This window comes from Toxorhynchites rutilus, chromosome 2 (assembly GCF_029784135.1).
Source record: "Toxorhynchites rutilus septentrionalis strain SRP chromosome 2, ASM2978413v1, whole genome shotgun sequence".
Lineage (NCBI taxonomy): Eukaryota > Metazoa > Arthropoda > Insecta > Diptera > Culicidae > Toxorhynchites > Toxorhynchites rutilus.
This window is the reverse complement of record NC_073745.1, coordinates 127,504,347-127,522,697: the sequence shown is the minus strand read 5'-3', so window position 1 is coordinate 127,522,697 and position 18,351 is coordinate 127,504,347. Positions and strand designations below refer to the sequence as shown.

General features: G+C 38.2%; 1 protein-coding gene across 4 annotated transcripts in view; it reads right to left on the bottom strand.

The window, feature by feature from the left end:
* Positions 1-5,342: 5,342 nt before the first annotated feature.
* The window catches only part of LOC129765450 (uncharacterized), a 48,122-nt gene continuing 35,113 nt past the window's right edge, over positions 5,343-18,351 (bottom strand). For 3 of the 4 annotated variants that reach the window (XM_055765789.1, XM_055765787.1, XM_055765788.1), the window contains 5 exons: positions 6,812-7,268; positions 6,706-6,751; positions 6,239-6,479; positions 6,095-6,178; positions 5,343-6,030 (listed from right to left, as the gene is read on the bottom strand). In XM_055765789.1, the coding sequence (XP_055621764.1) occupies positions 5,434-6,030; positions 6,095-6,178; positions 6,239-6,479; positions 6,706-6,751; positions 6,812-7,268 (1,425 nt within the window). In that variant the 3' untranslated portion in view covers positions 5,343-5,433. The remainder of the gene's footprint in view (positions 6,031-6,094; positions 6,179-6,238; positions 6,480-6,705; positions 6,752-6,811; positions 7,269-18,351) is intronic. The other variant, XM_055765790.1, reaches the window with a different exon arrangement.

The following is an 18,351-nucleotide window of genomic DNA, read 5'->3' as shown; positions in this document are numbered from 1 at the left end:
CCCGTGCAGGAGGGTTGGCTATCCTAGTTGCTTCCCCTGTATTTAAAACTGTCATGTTGAAGTTGTCGCACAGATCATAAATCAACGTGGCACGGCTGTCATCGTAGAGTGATCCCCATGCTGTTCCATGAGAGTTGAGGTCACCTAAGATTAACCGAGGCTCCGGCAATGCCTCGATGATATCAGAAATTGATGGCGGCCTACCATAGTTCTGGGAGGAATATATATCAAAGCAATGCAGAGGTTTTTGCCATTGATTTGTGTCTGGCAAGCGACAACTTCAATACCTGTAATCGATGTGATAGTGACTCTATAGAAGGAGTGACGTTTTTTTATCCCCAATTGTACGCCACCAAGCGAGTCGTTTCGACCGAGGCGAATAATGTTGAAATCTAGAAAATTCAGCTCTTCGTCTGAACAAAGCCATGTTTCACAGAGAGAAAATACGTCACAGTTAGAACTGTGAACTAAAAATTTAAATTGGTCTGGTTTAGGGATGATGCTTCTGCAATTCTACTGTATAACAGTTCAGCAATTCCAAATCAACAAATGACAAAACATGAGTATTTTTGATTCGAATGAAAGTGTGTATTCTGTTTGGGTTAGAGGAAATATGAGTTTTCCACAGCAATTGGGAATTTTTTTACTCAAGCGTATCTTTTGAAAAGGGCGTATCGATTTGAGTAAGAGAAATCTTTGATAATTCATATCTCAAAATCTATGAGTCGTACCGAAATAGTGTCTTAGAAAGAGTTATATGAAAAAGTATTATGAAAAAAATATACACTGAGAAGAAAAATTAGTACTCTTTTTTTATTTAGAAAATAAAATTTTTATTTGCGATATGAAAAAATATGTATTTTTTTATATTTTTTTCAATTTTTTCATATAAAATAGAAGTCATGTAGAAAATTTAAAAAATGGGTCCAAGATGGTAAAACTATTTTTGACGAAATTTGTGGAACATCGAATTTTTAGGAATTTTCGAAACTTCGAATTTTTGTATGTTAGCAATCATTCTTAGCCACGAATTATGAATTCTGATGTGATTTAAAACAAAAAAAGTTATTATCAATCTCCTTCTAAATGCAACCATTCTCGAGATATTTAAAAAAATATTTCTAATTTATAATCTTTTTTATAGTAAATAATCTCTTCTAATATGTTTGTCGTGTCATACCGTCATGTTCATGAAATTTTATGAATTTTCTTATAATTGTTTAAATGTTCCACAAATTTCGTCAAAAATAGTTTTACAATCTTGGGCCCATTTTTTAAATTTTCTACACGACTTCTATTTTATATGAAATAATTGCAAAAAATATTTTTTTTTTATTAAATCGTTTATTTTTACAGGCTCAGTTACATAAGTTTAGAGGAGCCAAACTCCTATCTGTATAGTTACAAGTATATATAAACATTTTTTATTAATTCTAATGTTAATGAAGTAGAGAACCGATTACTCGTGGCTTGCTCGAGTTTAGAAGGGTGACATTTTGTTTCAGGAAAAGGATGGGATATAAGGATATGTGCAAAAAATATAAAAAAAATACATATTTTTGATATCGCAAATTAAAATTTTATTTTGTACATAAAAAAAGAGTACTAATTTTTTTCTTCAGTGTATTTTTTTCAAATTAAGCCAACAATACTCTATAACTCTTTCTAAGACACTGTTTCTGTACGACTCATATTTTTTGAGTAATAAATTATCAAAGATTACTCTTACTAAAACCGATACTACCTTCTCAAAAGTTACTCTTGCGTCAAAAAATGAACCATAATGATGTATTCGGAAAAGTTGTTGGAAATTATAAGCAAATTCATAAAATTTCATGAACATGATGGTATAACACGACAAACATATTAAAAGGGATTATTTACTATAAAAAAAAAACAATAAATTAGAAATATTAGAAAATTTCTAAAAATTCGGTGTTCCACAAAGTTCGTCAAAAATAGTTTTACCATCTTGGGCCCATTTTTCAATTTTCTACATGACTTCTATTTTGTATGAAAAAATAAAAAAAAAATTAAAAAATATGTATTTTAGATATTGCAAATTGAATTTTTATTTTGTAAATAAAAAAAGAGTACTATTTTTTTTCTCAGTGTACACTTTTTTCATATTCAACCATCAATACTCTATAACTCTTTCTAAGATACTATTTCGGTACGACTCATAGTTTTTGAGATATAAATTATCAAAGATTTCTCTTACTAAAATCGATATACCCTTCTCAAAAGTTACGCTTGAGTCAAAAAAATCACAATTACTGTGAAAAACTCATATTTCTTCCAACCCAAACGGAATTCATTGAAATCAAAAATACAAGTTTTTAAAATCTGCATTTTTAGGACGATTTCATTTGGAATTGCTGAGTTGTCAAATCCTTGACCTCTTGCGCTGAATAAGGCATCGAGGGAAATGAACACATTTTTCTTTCAAAAATGTTCTCACAACCGGAAGCAAACATAATACTATGCTTTTAAGAGGATCATGCATATTCAAAGCTTTTAAATGTTATCCACACGGTCTGAAAGCACAAGCAAGCTAGGTAGTGGATGTTGCTTCAACCGCGAAAAAGGAACAGACGTGTTCGGTGCGGGAAGTGCTGATGACCCCTGGTGCGTAGAAGAATCGCTTAAACCAGGAGGTACTTGCTTCGGTCTATTCTCAGCACGTTCAATTGGACTTTTCATTCCAACATGGGAAGTTTCGGTCGTCTTTCTGGGGAGTGATGGAAAAGAAGTAATTTTTCTCTTCCTGATGGCACCCTGCGATGTACCGGAACTTCCTGCATTGGGAGCGTCTGCAACAGGCTCGTCGTTCTGCAGAATGGTGTAGGGATTGTCCTGTGTCGTTGGCAAGGAACTCTTAAGCATTTCTGCATAAGTCCGCTTGGAACGTTCCTTTAGGGAACGCTTGATTTTTTCCCCTCGTTGAATGTACACCGGGCATTGAAGAAGATCATGAGGAGTCTCGCCGCAATGAAGACACTTGTGCTCTTTCGCGCAAGGATTCTCATCATGGCTCTCTCCACAATCTACGCAACGTTTTTTATTGCAACAATAGGCGGCCGTGTGACCGAGTTGCATACATTTGTTGCATTTCTTTACCCGGGGTACAAACAACCGAACAGTTAAACGAAGGGCCCCTATTGCAACGTAGTTTGGAAGGGTGGAACCCTCGAAAGTCACACGAAAAGCGTTTATCCGATTGAGAACTTTTTTGTCGTTTTTATATGACACAGATTTTAGTCGATCGCATGCAAGAATCTTCACAGTTTTTAGTGTGGAGTTCTTGAAGCGACCGATACCATCGATTATCTCTTTTTGGGTCGAACCCTTTTCGGTTATTACGCCGTCTATTTCGACGTTACAACAGGGTACATATACCCGATATTCAATCGCAAAGAGGTCGAAGCGTGTTTTTTTGTTCGCTTGGGTCCTACTTGAGACGACAACTCGTAGTTTGTCTGGCCCCATCCGTGTAATCTCGGTAACATCAGAAAAATTCTTTGTTAGCTCCTTCGAGATGCGAATGACATTGAGAGGTTTGGATTTTCGTCTAAAGTACACTATGAATGTGCCTTTGGAGCCTTCAGGGTATTCTTTTGGACGAAAATCCTGTTTCTCGTCGATTTCCTCATTTTCGGAACTTTCAACTTCGTGAACAGAATTTTCTTCCTAACTTTCTGCTTCATCCTTCTGCTCTTCAGGAGGAGGTTCGGTATCAGAAATATTCAATGGCGTCAACGGGGGGTCCTTTCCGCCCTTAGCCATATTAGAAAAAATCGGCCAACTGTTCGATATGATTGGAATATAATAATTATCAAAATAAATAAGTAAGCAAAACAATAATATAAGGTTATGCTGCTTAATATTTATTCAATTTATTTTATATAATAAAATTCTAAAATCAAAAAAGTTCCAATGAAAGTTCAACGGAAATGTAACCAAGGAAAATGTATACCCCTAATGCCAACTTTTGCCGATTTGGTTAACACAAAAATGAACAATGGTGTAAATTGAGCACAGATGGTAGAAGGAATGATAGAAAGACAAAAGAAAAATAAACTTATACTTGCCGCTGCTGTGTGGCGTGTGTGATGAATCTGTTTGAATTGTATCCTCAGCGTGTCGGTCGCGCACCACTTTGAGCTTAGCTCCACTAGCAAGCGCAAACGATGAAAAAACACAGTCTGATTCGATGTGGAAAAAACACCTTTGTTAGAAAGATTAGAAAACTTGTCTGATCTACTTGCGAGTTGTCGAACGAATCCATCGAGCTGTTTCCGGCCTTTTGTGGCTCATTGTTCATCCTACCACACCCTGGAAGGTTCCCCTGAATCAGTGCAAGCCAGAAAAACGATCATTGACGATAAAATTTCTGAACCGAACGGGAATAGAACCCGAAACTGCCCCATATTGGCAAGCGCAACGCCTACCACTAGGTCATGGAACCACCCTGATTTTTGGATATATTATGTAAAAGAATATTAGCTTTCAAGAAAAATTATAGAAAAATATAACGCCCTCTATCTTCAACCAAGTAAACTATAAAAAACTAGCTGACCCGGCAAACGTTGTTCTGCCATATAATGTATTGCTAGAGAATATTTTGGTTGGTAAAAATAACGAATATACTTCAAGAGAGTTTGTATGTTATCGTTCAGATCTGTAAAATTGATTTAAATGATGATTTTTACAGCGAAACATACATATGCGTACCTCTTATTTTAGAATTTTTCCTTCTTATTTTAAACATCCTTCTTATATATAAAGATATGCATAGTAAATTTTTTCGAATTTTTCAATCATCTCAAATATTTTCCAAAGTACTCTATCATTCTAATTTGGGTAAAGACAAACTCACAAAATATATGGACGAGTTATACGTACGTGGGAAAAACTCTCTTTTATATATAAAGATACAATCAATAATTTAGAAAATAAAATTCCTAGATTTTTCGCAAATGTATTTTTTTTTCGAAAAAGCTCATTGGCTTTAAATTGATATTTCGATCATCTGAATTGGTAAGGTTGTTAAAAAATTAGGAATTTTTGGAAAGACATTTTTGAAAAAAAGGGGGAAAAGGTTGATTTTTCGGACCATCCTATGGGCACCCTAATGAAAAATTTAAAAAACACGGCTCTAATATTTCACAATAAGGAACAAAACAATCACTTTCCAAGAATCTGAGAAAAACTTCATTGGTTTGGCATTGAATGACTGATATAAGTATAAAAAAAAGTTATAGCCGATTGGTAGTAACGAACAGTTTTCGAGTGTAATTTATAAAGGATTTAAAATTTAAAGGAAAAACGAATGCACATGATTGCATGCGATGTTATTTATTGTACCATCAACTCGTTAACCAAAATTCACACTTTCTAAGCATCAATTTTAATAAAATTTACAATACTTTTTCAAACTAATTTTGACTGCCTCTCGAACATCATGCGATAATTCCCCAAGAATTTATCCCTACCTGCTTTATGGGCGAAATCGACTGGGTGCTTCCGACCGTTGATCTCAAAATTGAGCCTCATTTCGGATTTCCTACTCAGTCCAGCCGCTGGAATTCCTGGTTTAAACTTCTCAACGAACACAATTCGGTTGTATTTTTCCACCTTTCGTTCGATTTCTTTAACCAGTTGTACTCTAACGCAGATTGCTGCCTTCTCACATAACAGAATTCTGTGATTGCTGATTGTTTCGTTTCCATACCGGATTCTTTCCGAATAGACCACTAATCCGTGGCTAGATACTGATATTCCTTCGTCTAAGTTGTATAGTCGATAGTTCTGAAGCAACGTTGTACGGAATGTATTGATTTGAACCTCTACGAAAGCAAGCTTACGAAAGAGATCTTTATCGACTTCATCGACGTTTCCATTCATTTCCTCGGACATCTGGACGATTCTAGATTGAACAAAGTTCTGGTATTTGTTCCAAATATCAATCAGTAGAAAAGTGAAATCCTCTGCAGACTGTGCCACCATTGTGGTACTCAGCGAGGATCGCTGTTGAGTGAAGAAACCTATTAGGATTCTTTAGATGACTTCCTGAAATGATTGTGAAACTTACCGATGCTTTGTGGATGTTCTTCATGATTCCAGCAGCTTTCTTAAAATACCTCAGATAGGTGTTGTAAGGTTCGAATAGGTCTACCTGTGATAATAGGAGTTTATTTTGACGTTAATTCAGAAACAGAATATCTGTAATAAGAACCTTGAAATATTCTATGAACAGCTCACATATTTCGTCTATGCCCAGATCGGATTGCATAAAATCCTCCAGGACTCGTTTTGTATGAATTTCCAAAAGTTGATCATAAACATTTATGAACTGGGAGATTTTGTCTGATAGTTCTTCCGGTAGTTCGTTGAAATAGTGCTTCCGATTGGCTGCCAAAATCTGGCAAAAGTGCTTTTGCGAAGATGCTAGATTTGGGAAGGGCACTTCCGAGTCCCTGGAATGAATCACCATTATCATAGAGCACACAAACACAAATCGAACGCTAGCTTTGGACGTGAAAACATAGTACGGATAAAAACATGTATTGCAATATGAGATAAAAGACGAAACAGCACGTTTGATGATAAGCACATTTATTTTAAATCTATGTTTAGAATACTAACAAATGTGTGAACACACACACACATCTGATGTCAGCGAACACGAAGTGTTCCACTTACAATTCAACGTACCACGTTGTTTGGGACGTTGATTCCAAACTGTCACCTGAAGAAAACGAAATACGGTATTTTTTTCTGAATCGCTCAGGCAGGAGAGTAGACTTACGATTACTAGTATTACTGGTTATCGAGAAAGCGCTCCTGCTGCTCGCATAACTCCCCCGGTTGATTGTCATCACGCTGGGCACTCGCTGTTCGTATCGGTCTCTCTTCCGGCTAAGATCGTTGATCCGTTGGCGTTCTTGCATCGCGAATCCATGCATGACATTCTCGATATAGGTTGCCATTTTCTGAACGCTGCTAATATCACTGCCGGAGAACTCCACCTCTCGGATACCTCTCTTCTGGGCGAATACGTTCAACTTCATTCTGCCCTCGTTATGCAATCCCACTTCGGAATCTACGTAATGGCCTCTGTACTCGAGATAATCCTTGAATTTTTCGGTGTAGATGATACACTTTTCGAAGAAGAATATCTTCCCAGGGTAGCGTCGCCTCCGGTCCCAGTCGTAAATGTCCATTTCGAACATTTTTCGAAACTTTCCCTGGTGGAGTAGATTTACCTGGAATCAGAAGGTTGATTATTTAGTGTTTCCCATAAATTATCTAGATAATTGTCGTTTTTTTTTTATCCCATTTATTTATTTAAGGCTCATTAGCATTTTAGCAGTAAAGGAGCCGAATTTTAATCGTGTACATGCCACATGGTTATCATATCTATAATTAGCACATTTCACAGTTGCCATTCGCCAGTATTCCTTCTATACCATTACATATGGTACATTCACACAGTAGCCATTTAGGCGTAAGAGTATTCTTTCTGTTCTTCCATTATCCAGTTAGACCGGACAGCGGAGACAGTTGATTGATCATTGTTGAGTTATTTATAGAGCAGCAGCCCGATGTGTCTTGCAAAGCAGAGCAGTTGTATGGATGAATCGATCTTATTTCGACCGTGGATCGATCTCCATCGTTGATGATTGTTGCGTGGACGTAGCTATTCTGTAACAACACAAAGATGGTCAATGAGGGCCCTGAGTTTTGAACTCACGATCGATCGCTTACTAAGCGAACGCGCAACCAATGTGGCTACGGAGACCCCTGTAAACGAGAAGAAGGATCTTACGCCATTCAGTGGCGTCGACTTTCGGATTTGGTAAATTAATAAACACAAACGCTATTCGTACAAGCGTCGCCTCTCTATTGTATACTGTCAACTGGCATCTGTGTCCAAAGAAAAGACTCTCGGGGCTTAAATACTAGTTTACAAAAATAGGCTTAAACTCTACACAGAATATTTACAAATTATGCTGGGCGGAGCATCGCACCAGCAGTTAGAGTGGGCTGTGATGGCCTTGGTCAGACGCGTTCTTCGGAGAGAGAGAGAAAGCACTTCTTTGTGGGTCAAAGTAAATAGGAAAAGAAAGTGCTGAAACATGTGTGCCGGATGCGCGCCACATGTTTGGTTAAATTTCTGCTGCTAGCTAAACTCGCAGCGGGGCGGAAGGAAGACAAACTCGCCGCTGCCGTTGGTGCGCGTCGAGTTATACAATCATAAATAGTAAACGAACCCTTGGGCCAGATTGCTGGCTCGGGTATCGTATCACATTTTATGTTTATATCGCCCAGCGCCCTCGGGGGTGGTTTATTGCCTTAGAGGTCTTGAATATTGATGAGTTGGGTTTAAGCGTGATCATATTACACCTTTCCCCTTTCGGAGAATGACGTAACATTGAGAAGTCATTCAAGTTAAATTAGGTGGAAAGATTCGTCTGACCTTACAATTTTAGTGTTTATTCAATGTTTGTGATATGTACATTTTTCGTGTATTCAGGTAAAAATTAAGTTTGTTTATAAAGATTATCCTTATAATATGATTATACGGATTGTCTTCGTTGGGTGTTCTATTTGCTTATAAATATATTTATTTTTAATATTTGTTTAATATATACATTTTACATTTGATAATAACTGTCGGAAGGATTAACTGTTAACTAGGTATCCCTTTCCCCTTAGGGTGGGGTTGCTCATATGGTATTATTCTGTTTTTATGTACAGTCTGGACTTTATTGGTTTGATCATCTCTTATTGTTACGTTAGGGTGTTTAATGTCAATTATTATATATGGTCCTACGTATACTTTGTCTAATTTGGATCTGTTTTCGTTTGATAGAAATACTAGATCATTAATGGCTACTTTTGATGGTCTAGCCATGGTTTTCTGTGTCTCATTTCTGGCTTTTCTTACCTTATCAATTATTTCCCTAGCGGTATTTGATGCTATTTGTAGTTTATATTTAAGTTCTTTGTAATATAAATCCATGTTGTAAATTGGTTCTACATATGTGCTTGTTGTGAGGTTTTGTGGTAATTTAGCATTCGTTCCAAAAACTAACTCGAATGGAGTGTATGAGAAATCTGTGTGTGGTGTTGTGTTGTAGCAGAATGTGTAGTAAGGCAACCATTCATCCCAGTCACTCTGTGCTTGGTTGACGAATTGCCTTACGTACTCGTTAAGACAACGATGGTTCCTTTCCAGGCTTCCTATTGATTGAGGGTGATATGGAGTGGAAAAATTTTGTTTAAGCTTCAGTAATGAAGCTATGTTTTCGAATAACTCGTTCTTATATTCAGTTCCTTGGTCTGTTTGGATGAGTTTTGGAATTCCATAGACCAGAATTAAGTTTTCTATGAAGGCTTTGGCTATGGTGGATGCTTGTTTGTCTATTGTGGGTTTAATAATGATGTATTTTGTTAAGTTGCATTGAATGGTCAGTGCGTATCGGTTTCCATTATTGGATCTGTTAAATGGTCCAATTGTGTCAATCGATACGCAGTCGAATGCTTTTTGGGGTGTTTTAATTTCGACGAAATTTTCGTTTGTTCGTATTGTGTGTTTATTTTGCTGGCATTTTATGCACTTCTTGATGTAGCTACTGATATCTTTTTTCATGCCACTCCAAGAATAGAGTCTGCTTAACTTTTTGTATAGTCTGGTGACTCCTGTATGTCCACCAGTGGGTGTATCGTGATTGTTTTTTATAATTTCGAACCTTTCGTTTTGGCTTTCTATCACACGCTTGGGTGTGTAGAGCACTATTTGCAAGTCTTTGAGCGTGTCATTACAAATCTTCTTAAAGGTTTGCACGCTGCATATTTGGAAAATTACGCTTGATAACGCTAGAGCTATCATGCTAATTTTCAAGTTTTTGGCCATATTTTCAACTTTCTTTACTAGTTTTCCCAGGGATTCTTTTGTGTTGCTTGCATTTTCAATTATTGTCGACGACTTTTCTTCGGTTCTTTTTTTATTCATTATTGCGCATTTCAAATTTTTGTTTCCGCTAGCGTTTGTTTCTTTATTCATTTCTAATGCGCGTCCGCATAGAAGTTTAGGTAGGTTTTGCCATTCTCGGGGTTCAATAGCCTCGTACGCTCTGAGCTGATCAGACTCAGTATCGTCGGGGTTTGAATTATTGTCTGTAATTTCTGTGTCGTTATTCGTTTCGTTTAGTTTTCTAGTCATTGCTCTGGTTTGTATACCCAGGACTTTTATAGTTTTAAGTGCCTCGGAATTAATTGCTATTCGTGATAGCGCATCTGCAGTCACATTTAGCTTACCTTGAACGTATTTTACATCAAAATGGAATTCTTCAAGATCCAACCTCATTCTTGTGAGTTTTGATGAGGGATCTTTCATTGAAAATAAATATACTAACGGTCTGTGATCCGTTTTTACTGTGAATTTCCTCCCGTAGAGGTATGGTCTAAAGTACGTAATTGCCCAGTGAATTGCTGTCAATTCCTGTTCAATTGTCGATTTATTGGCTTCACCTTTTGTGAAGGCTTTGCTTGCGTATGCAATGGGTAGTTCTATACCGTCGTTTTCTTGGGCTAAGACGGCGCCGCATGCTATTTTTGAAGCATCGGTTATTAGGGTGAATTCTTGTGTGAAATCGGGGAATTTGAGAACTTTTGGTGAGATAAGTTCGTTTTTCAATTTATTGAATGCATTTTGGCATTCGGGAGACCAATCAAATTTTGCGTTTTTTCTGAGCAATTTGTTTAATGGGTACGCTATTTCTGCGAAATTTTGTATGAACCTCCGGTAATAGTTGCAAAAGGCAACAAAACGCCTCACTTCATCTGCTGATGATGGTGTGGGGTAGTTTGTTACCGCTGAAAACTTTGATTGGTCGGGCTGTATACCTGCCGCTGAAATGTTGTGACCTAGATATGTTACGTCTGGTCTGAAGAAGGAGCATTTTTTGGGATTTAATTTTAAGTTGTAGTTTTGTAATTGTTTGAAAACGTTTTCCAAGTTAATAAGGTGATGGTTTATTGAGCAGCCGACGACGATGATGTCGTCGATGTAAAGGAATGCACATTCAGGTGGGAGTCCGCTAAGTGCTATGGACATCATTCTCTGAAAGCTATTTGGTGATATATTTAGACCGAATGGTAACCTATTGAATTCGTAGTGACCGTTAGAGGTCGAAAATGCTGTGTACTTTTTTGATTTTTCGTCAAGTTCGATTTGGTGGAAACCTGACATTAAGTCTAGGGTTGTAAAATATTTGGCTCTGCCCAAATGATCGAGGATTTCGTCGATTCTTGGTAGGGGGAATTTATCTGGGGTTATCTTTTTATTTAGTTGTCGAAAGTCAACCACTAATCGCCATTTTTTATCTTGAGTATTTGATTTCTTTGGGACTAAGAGGATGGGAGAATTGTATGGTGAGGTGGAATTTTGGATTATTTTGTTATTTAGCATGTGGCTGATTTGGTTATTTATTTCTGAAATTTGTGCTTCCGGGGTTCGATAATTCTTTATGTAAACGGGTGTCTTGTCTTGAAGGTGAATGGTTTGCTTGTAGAAGTTGTTGGTTGTCAATATGTCGTCTTCTAGTGCAAAAATGTCGTTGTATTTAGTGCATAATTCTGTTAATTTCTCCTGGGCATGTTGGGGTGTATGATTCAAATTGAGTTCCTTAATCAGTTTCTCGTGTCTACCTTTTGGGTTTTCTCCTAATTCCGTTGTAATGTGATTTATGGTGTATTCTTTAAGGGGGATAGTGGTGGGGGCGAAGGTTTTTGGGATTGATGTTGGTGTGGTATTTGTGTTAATTATTGTAATGAATTGTGAGTTTGGGTTTATTATTGTGTTTGCGCAAAAAATGCCTGGTTTGATTTCTTGTGCGATCACAAGGGCATCATCGTTTAGGTTGAGTGACGGGAAGTGTTTTATAATTTGGCATCTAGGGGGAATAATGTAATTGTTTTCCCAGCTATCTTGAATCGGAATTTCAATTTTGGTGTTTTCATAGTTGAAGGTCATTAGCCATGTTTTGAGGCATAGGTTACATTCATATTTGGTGAGGAAATCTCTGCCTAAAATGCCATCTGCAATTATAGGAAACTTGTTGTTGACGATTTGAAATTGGTGTGGAATTTGGATATCGTCAAAAATGATATTTGTATTTGTGCTCGCTATGGATTCGGTCTTTCCCTCCGTAACTCCATTAATAATGCATCTATTTCCGGGGTGTATTAATTGTTTTCCGTTAATTTTTTCTTCTTTTACTATTGAGATGTCAGCGCCTGTATCAATTATTAATATACATGGTTTGCTTGACATTTGTAAGTATAGTGTAACGAACATTGAACAATTCACGTCGCATTTAAAAATATTTAATGTTGGTCTCCGTAATGTTTGTTTTCCTCCAATGTCAATGCCGGTTCGGACTGGAGGGCATCCGTCGGTTGTGACTCGTTTCCCGTTAGGCGGATGTATTGCTGAGGGCGGTTAAAATTTGTATTCCGCCTATTGTTGTTGTTGTTATTTCGCTGTGGGTTTATGTTTGAGAATTGGTCTCGAACTTGGTTTTGCTGGCCAAAACGGTTATAGTTATTACGCGGTTGGTTTTGGAAATTATTTTGGTTGAAATTGTTGCGGTTGAAATTGTTTTGGTTTCTACCGCGGTTATGGAAGTCGTTTGGCCTGCGCCTGTAATTATTATAATGTGTGTCAACGTTGTTGTTGAAACGGTTGGCGTTTCTGTTGGTTTGCGAGTATGCAAATACTGATGCGCTCGCATTATTTAAGTTTTCCTCCAACGCTTTAGTCATCGCGTCGGAGTATGAATTGAAATTCCCTGCTCTTATGATGAGCGAGGTTTTTTCGTTTTTTAACCCTCCGGCTAAATGTTTGACGCCTTCTTTGTTTGCCATAGATTTGGCAACTTGGGGCGGAATTTCTTTAGCGGTGTACGCTGTTTCCAAACTGAACACCAATTTTTCTAAATCCAGGCAAAATTGTTCGATTCCACCGTTTTGTTTTAAGTTAGCCATTTTAGCTAGAACTTGTTCCGGTGGGCTGGTCGTTATTTTAGCTTTTAAAATTTTGCTTATCTCGCTCACCGATGTCGGTGTTTCAGTGAATGCATTTCTCGCCCGTCCCTCTAGTTTGGTTAGTATGACGTTAATTATGGTTGCTTTGTTTTCCGGTGTTTCAAATGTTTTCACCAAGTTTAAAGCGTCAGCGAAGGCTTTCAGTTTGTCTATGTTTCCGTCGAATTGCGGAACTATAGACGATGTAGTCTTGATTATTTCGAGTATGCTAGCCATTTTCGGTTTTCTTTGTAACCTGAGGCAAAATAGGACGGCTAGCGCAATTTCCTTGAGTGTTCTTGGTCTACCCTTTTCGATTGACGCCTTAATTGCGTTCAAAAGTTGGTCCGCCTTTTCGGTTATTTTTATGATTTCTGAGCCGTGGGTTGTGTCTAGTAACGTAGACGACAATTTTTTAATCTGTTTCACAAGCGCTTCCGCTTCCGTGAGGCGTTTGGCTAAGGTACTTTTCCTTAGTTTTCTGACCAGTTCCTGTTGTATAGTCAGGTGTATATGTTTTAGTTTTTGTATATTCAATTGGATGAGCTTTGTTACTTCGTCCATTCAAGGAGACAAGGAAAAATGGTTATCGGTAAAGAATTTATTATGCTGAGGCTGCGTTCGAACGCATGTTTTAAAATTTTCGAATTCTTTTAGACGGTGTCGACTACGGCTGCGTGAGCTTTTGCCGCTTGCATAGCATGTGCATTCATGCATGCCTTATATGCTTTGTATATTTTCGAAATTAGTAGTATGGATATGAGGGCAAGTGTGACGCAGATAATCGCTCCTTGAGCTTCGTGCATTACACTGTGGTTCTCTAGGTGATTTAAAATTTGGATTTGAGCGTCGCCCGTGTTACTAACGGGTTTGGTATTAAATAACCCCATTTTCAACGGTACATATGTAAAACCAATTTTGTGGGTATTGTAATTGCTTTTTTTTTTCTAATTCCTACTACCTATTCCTACTGCCGCGTGGGTATTACGATAAAAAATATTTTGTGCCTCGACTATAAATTTATTACATGATATCCGTATATAAAAGGATTAGACTAACTCGAGTCTGACTTACGCCACGTTTTCTCCGCAAGTGTCCTCTTCTCGGGGGTGGGGGGGGCGTGGGTGCCTCTGCGTCCGTCAGATCTCAGGGGTGTCCAGTTGGATCCAAATCGATGTTCATTTTTTTTTTGAAATACTGCTTGGCTTGTAACTGCTATTTATTCTGTTCCACTACTTCACTGTCCGCTGTACGATTGTGGTTCCACTTATGTTTTATGCTCGTACACTGGTCATTCGTCCTTCACTTCAACGTGGTTACAACCACTTTACACTAACGGTTTTTCGTGGGGTTCAATTTCTTCGCCTTCTTGGCGATTTTTACCGAATTTTTCTTTATTCAAATTACCCGCACTCACACTGCACCCGGGACGGTTCAAAAGTTCGTTTAACTTCTTTTTTTTTTTTTTTGTAGAGAATTTTTCAGTAATAACCAGTCGGGTCCAAGGTCCGCATTTTAGGCTGACTTCAACACGCGATCACGGAATCGGTTCACTGATCGTAGAACTTGGTTAACTGATCGTGGAGCGCGGCTATTGGTTTCTGTAACGATAGCGATAACTGGCCATTTGCCACTTTGCCATCACGCGGGCCATTTGCACTTTTTCACTAGTTCCGAAGTGACTCGGTGTCACTGGTCGCCATGTAAACGAGAAGAAGGATCTTACGCCATTCAGTGGCGTCGACTTTCGGATTTGGTAAATTAATAAACACAAACGCTATTCGTACAAGCGTCGCCTCTCTATTGTATACTGTCAACTGGCATCTGTGTCCAAAGAAAAGACTCTCGGGGCTTAAATACTAGTTTACAAAAATAGGCTTAAACTCTACACAGAATATTTACAAATTATGCTGGGCGGAGCATCGCACCAGCAGTTAGAGTGGGCTGTGATGGCCTTGGTCAGACGCGTTCTTCGGAGAGAGAGAGAAAGCACTTCTTTGTGGGTCAAAGTAAATAGGAAAAGAAAGTGCTGAAACATGTGTGCCGGATGCGCGCCACATGTTTGGTTAAATTTCTGCTGCTAGCTAAACTCGCAGCGGGGCGGAAGGAAGACAAACTCGCCGCTGCCGTTGGTGCGCGTCGAGTTATACAATCATAAATAGTAAACGAACCCTTGGGCCAGATTGCTGGCTCGGGTATCGTATCACATTTTATGTTTATATCGCCCAGCGCCCTCGGGGGTGGTTTATTGCCTTAGAGGTCTTGAATATTGATGAGTTGGGTTTAAGCGTGATCATATTACACCCCCATAGATAATGGTCGTTGACATAATTTAATTTTTGTACAATTTAGTGACGGTGCAATTGGTTGAAGAGTTCATCAGATTTGCTTCTCTCTCCCACATCAACTGAAAATTTCTTCAGGCTTTAGACACTGTTCAGTGTAGCTACGACAGAATGATCTGGTTCTTAATGCACTCACAGGTTAACGTGAAATAATAACCTGAGTTAGAGGGAACACAGAATAGTGTTTATTAACTAGAGTAGGATCAGCAACATTGGCTTCCTGTTATTGAAATATAATTTTAATTCATATCATATCTAATGTTCAACCCGTAACGTAGCATATTATTTTAGACCAACATTCTAATTAGCTTTGAGGGAGTATTCTAGTCTAGAAATTTAAAAAATACAAAAATTTTTTCCTTCATATTTCTCTAGTTTAGGCATTCAAGAATATACCCTAGAAAGGACTTATCGAAAATCCTATTATTTACCGAGTTAGAGCCATTTTAGTGATGCGGTATCTAACCTATTACGGCCATGACATTGAACTTCAAACGCGTTTTTCTCGAAACTAGTTTTTCTCAAACTGGCGTACACGATATCTCAAGTTCTACTGAACCGATTCATGTTGAAATTATATGGATACAATCTGCAGGCATCTCTTTATAGCATGAACCTCTAAAAAATAATGTTTTTTAAATTTTACTATTTTTAAAAGATTGGAAAACGTAAGAAAAAACGTTTTAAACCGCATTTTGTTTTTCATACGGCCGCCATTTTGTTTAAAAACATGTTTTTGACTTGTCCGAGGTTCATGCGATAGCAACATCTTTACTGATTCAGAATCTGTTCGATTTTTTTTGTTTTAGATAACCAGAAAGGCTGGAATCGTGTATGATATGGCACAACTTTTTTTACCCCTCTCATTTCATCAGCTCTTAACTATTCTAGTTATAAATATTTTCTGGAATGGATTGTCTAAAGCGTTACATAGTCGTTTTTTGATAGCTCATTTTTCCGATTTTTCATGAGCTTCTAAACAGCGATTTTCATGAAAAATAACTTGTTTTTAACAAAAATGGCCGCCATTTTATCAATTTTTCGAATTTTCAAAAACTTCTATGTAACGCTTTAGGTATTGTTCTGAAGTTTCAAAATATTCATTGGAATTTGTTCTACAGTACCCCGTTGCTTCAGAACTGATACCACCAGCAAGGTACCAATTTTCAGACAGCATCTACGCATCCAGCTGTCAACAGCGTAATAATCATTATTCGTGCACTGCATCTTCAAATATATCTTAAACAATAACCAAAATACCCGAACACTTCACTTTATTCGTAACATCCTAGAAAAATCACGAAAAATGATTATTTTCTGACCTCCTAGACAGGGGTCCCCCCTCAAAACTCGTACATATGGTACAGAAGAGATACAGATGCCAACTGCCTTCGGGCCTGCTGCTGTCTAGCAGATGGTAATGATAATTTGCCTCCCTAAATGGAAATCACCACCAGATGTCGAAAATGTACATACGTCTGTGTTGATTTGAATTATATGTTTATTTAGACCCGATACTGTAACGGGTCGTTTATGGACCCGATACTGTAACGATTCGCACAGCACAGCGTTGGTTTGATCGATTTCGTTCTGGTGTAGTGGCTGTCGAAGATACAACCCGTACTGGTAGGCCAATCGTCGTGGAAACCGATAAAATCGTTGAAATCATCCAAGTAGACCGGCATGTGAGCACCCGCTCAATTGGCCAGGAACTGGGTATAGACCATAAAACCGTTTGGAACCATTTGCAGAAGATTGGATTCCAAAAAAAGATGGATGTATGGGTGCCCCACGAGTTGACGCAAAAAAAATCTTTTAGACCGAATCAACGCCTGCGATGCACTGCTGGAACGGAACGAACTCGACCCATTTTTGAAGAAGACTGGTGATAAAAAGTGGATCACGTACGACAACCTGAAGCGAAAAAAGTCGTGGTCGAAGCGCGGTGAGCCGGGCCAAACCATCACCAAGCCCGGATTGACGGCCAGGAAGGCTTTGCTGTGTGTTTGGTGGGATTGGAAGGGAATCAACCACTATGAGCTGCTCAACTATGGCTAGACCCTCAACTCGGTTCTCTACTGTGAGCAGCTTGAGCGTTTGAAGCAGGCGATTGACCAGAGGCGGCAAGAAATGATGAATAGGAATGATGTTGTTTTCCACCAGGACAACGCTCGGCCTCACACATCTTTGATGACCCGCCGGAAGCTACGGGAGCTCGGATGGGATGTCCTATTGCACCCAACGCATAGTCCGGTCCTGGCTCCAAGTGATTATCATCTCTTCCGGTCCATGCAAAACACTCTTGGTGATACTAAGTTGGTCTCAAAATAGGCTTGCGTAAACTGGCTGTCTGAGTTTTTTGCAAAGAAGGAGGGGGGTTTTATGAGGGAGGGGATAATGGAATTGCCTTCTAAATGGCAACAAGTTTGCGAACAAAACGGCGCATATTTGACTTAAATTGGATAATTTTAAGTATGTTAAATAAAGCGTCAAATTTCGATCAGAAATACGACATTTCTTTTTCCCCAACCCAATATTTATTGAGAGATTGTTAGTCATTGTTATTTATTAGTTTGGGAAGGGCAGAAGTAATGCTACCAGAAGCGGATGCCCCATTATATTGAAAGTATGATCGTTTTCCATGTTCGTTTCGGTTTGTGTTTTGTTGGGTTCGATTATGGGGGGTTTTTTATTTTCAATGCCGATTTTCCCAGTCTCCTTGGTTTAGAAGTCTGTGTTGAGGACATCATATTCCGTTTTTACTCTGGTTGCTCCTTATGGTCGGTTCATTTTGAGGAGTACAAAAGTTTTTCAGCTTATTAGTTGCGATTTAGTTTATATAATGCTTGACCTTTCACAATTATTCAATTGTTAATTTTTTTTAAAAATAAAACTTCATTCATTGTGAAAG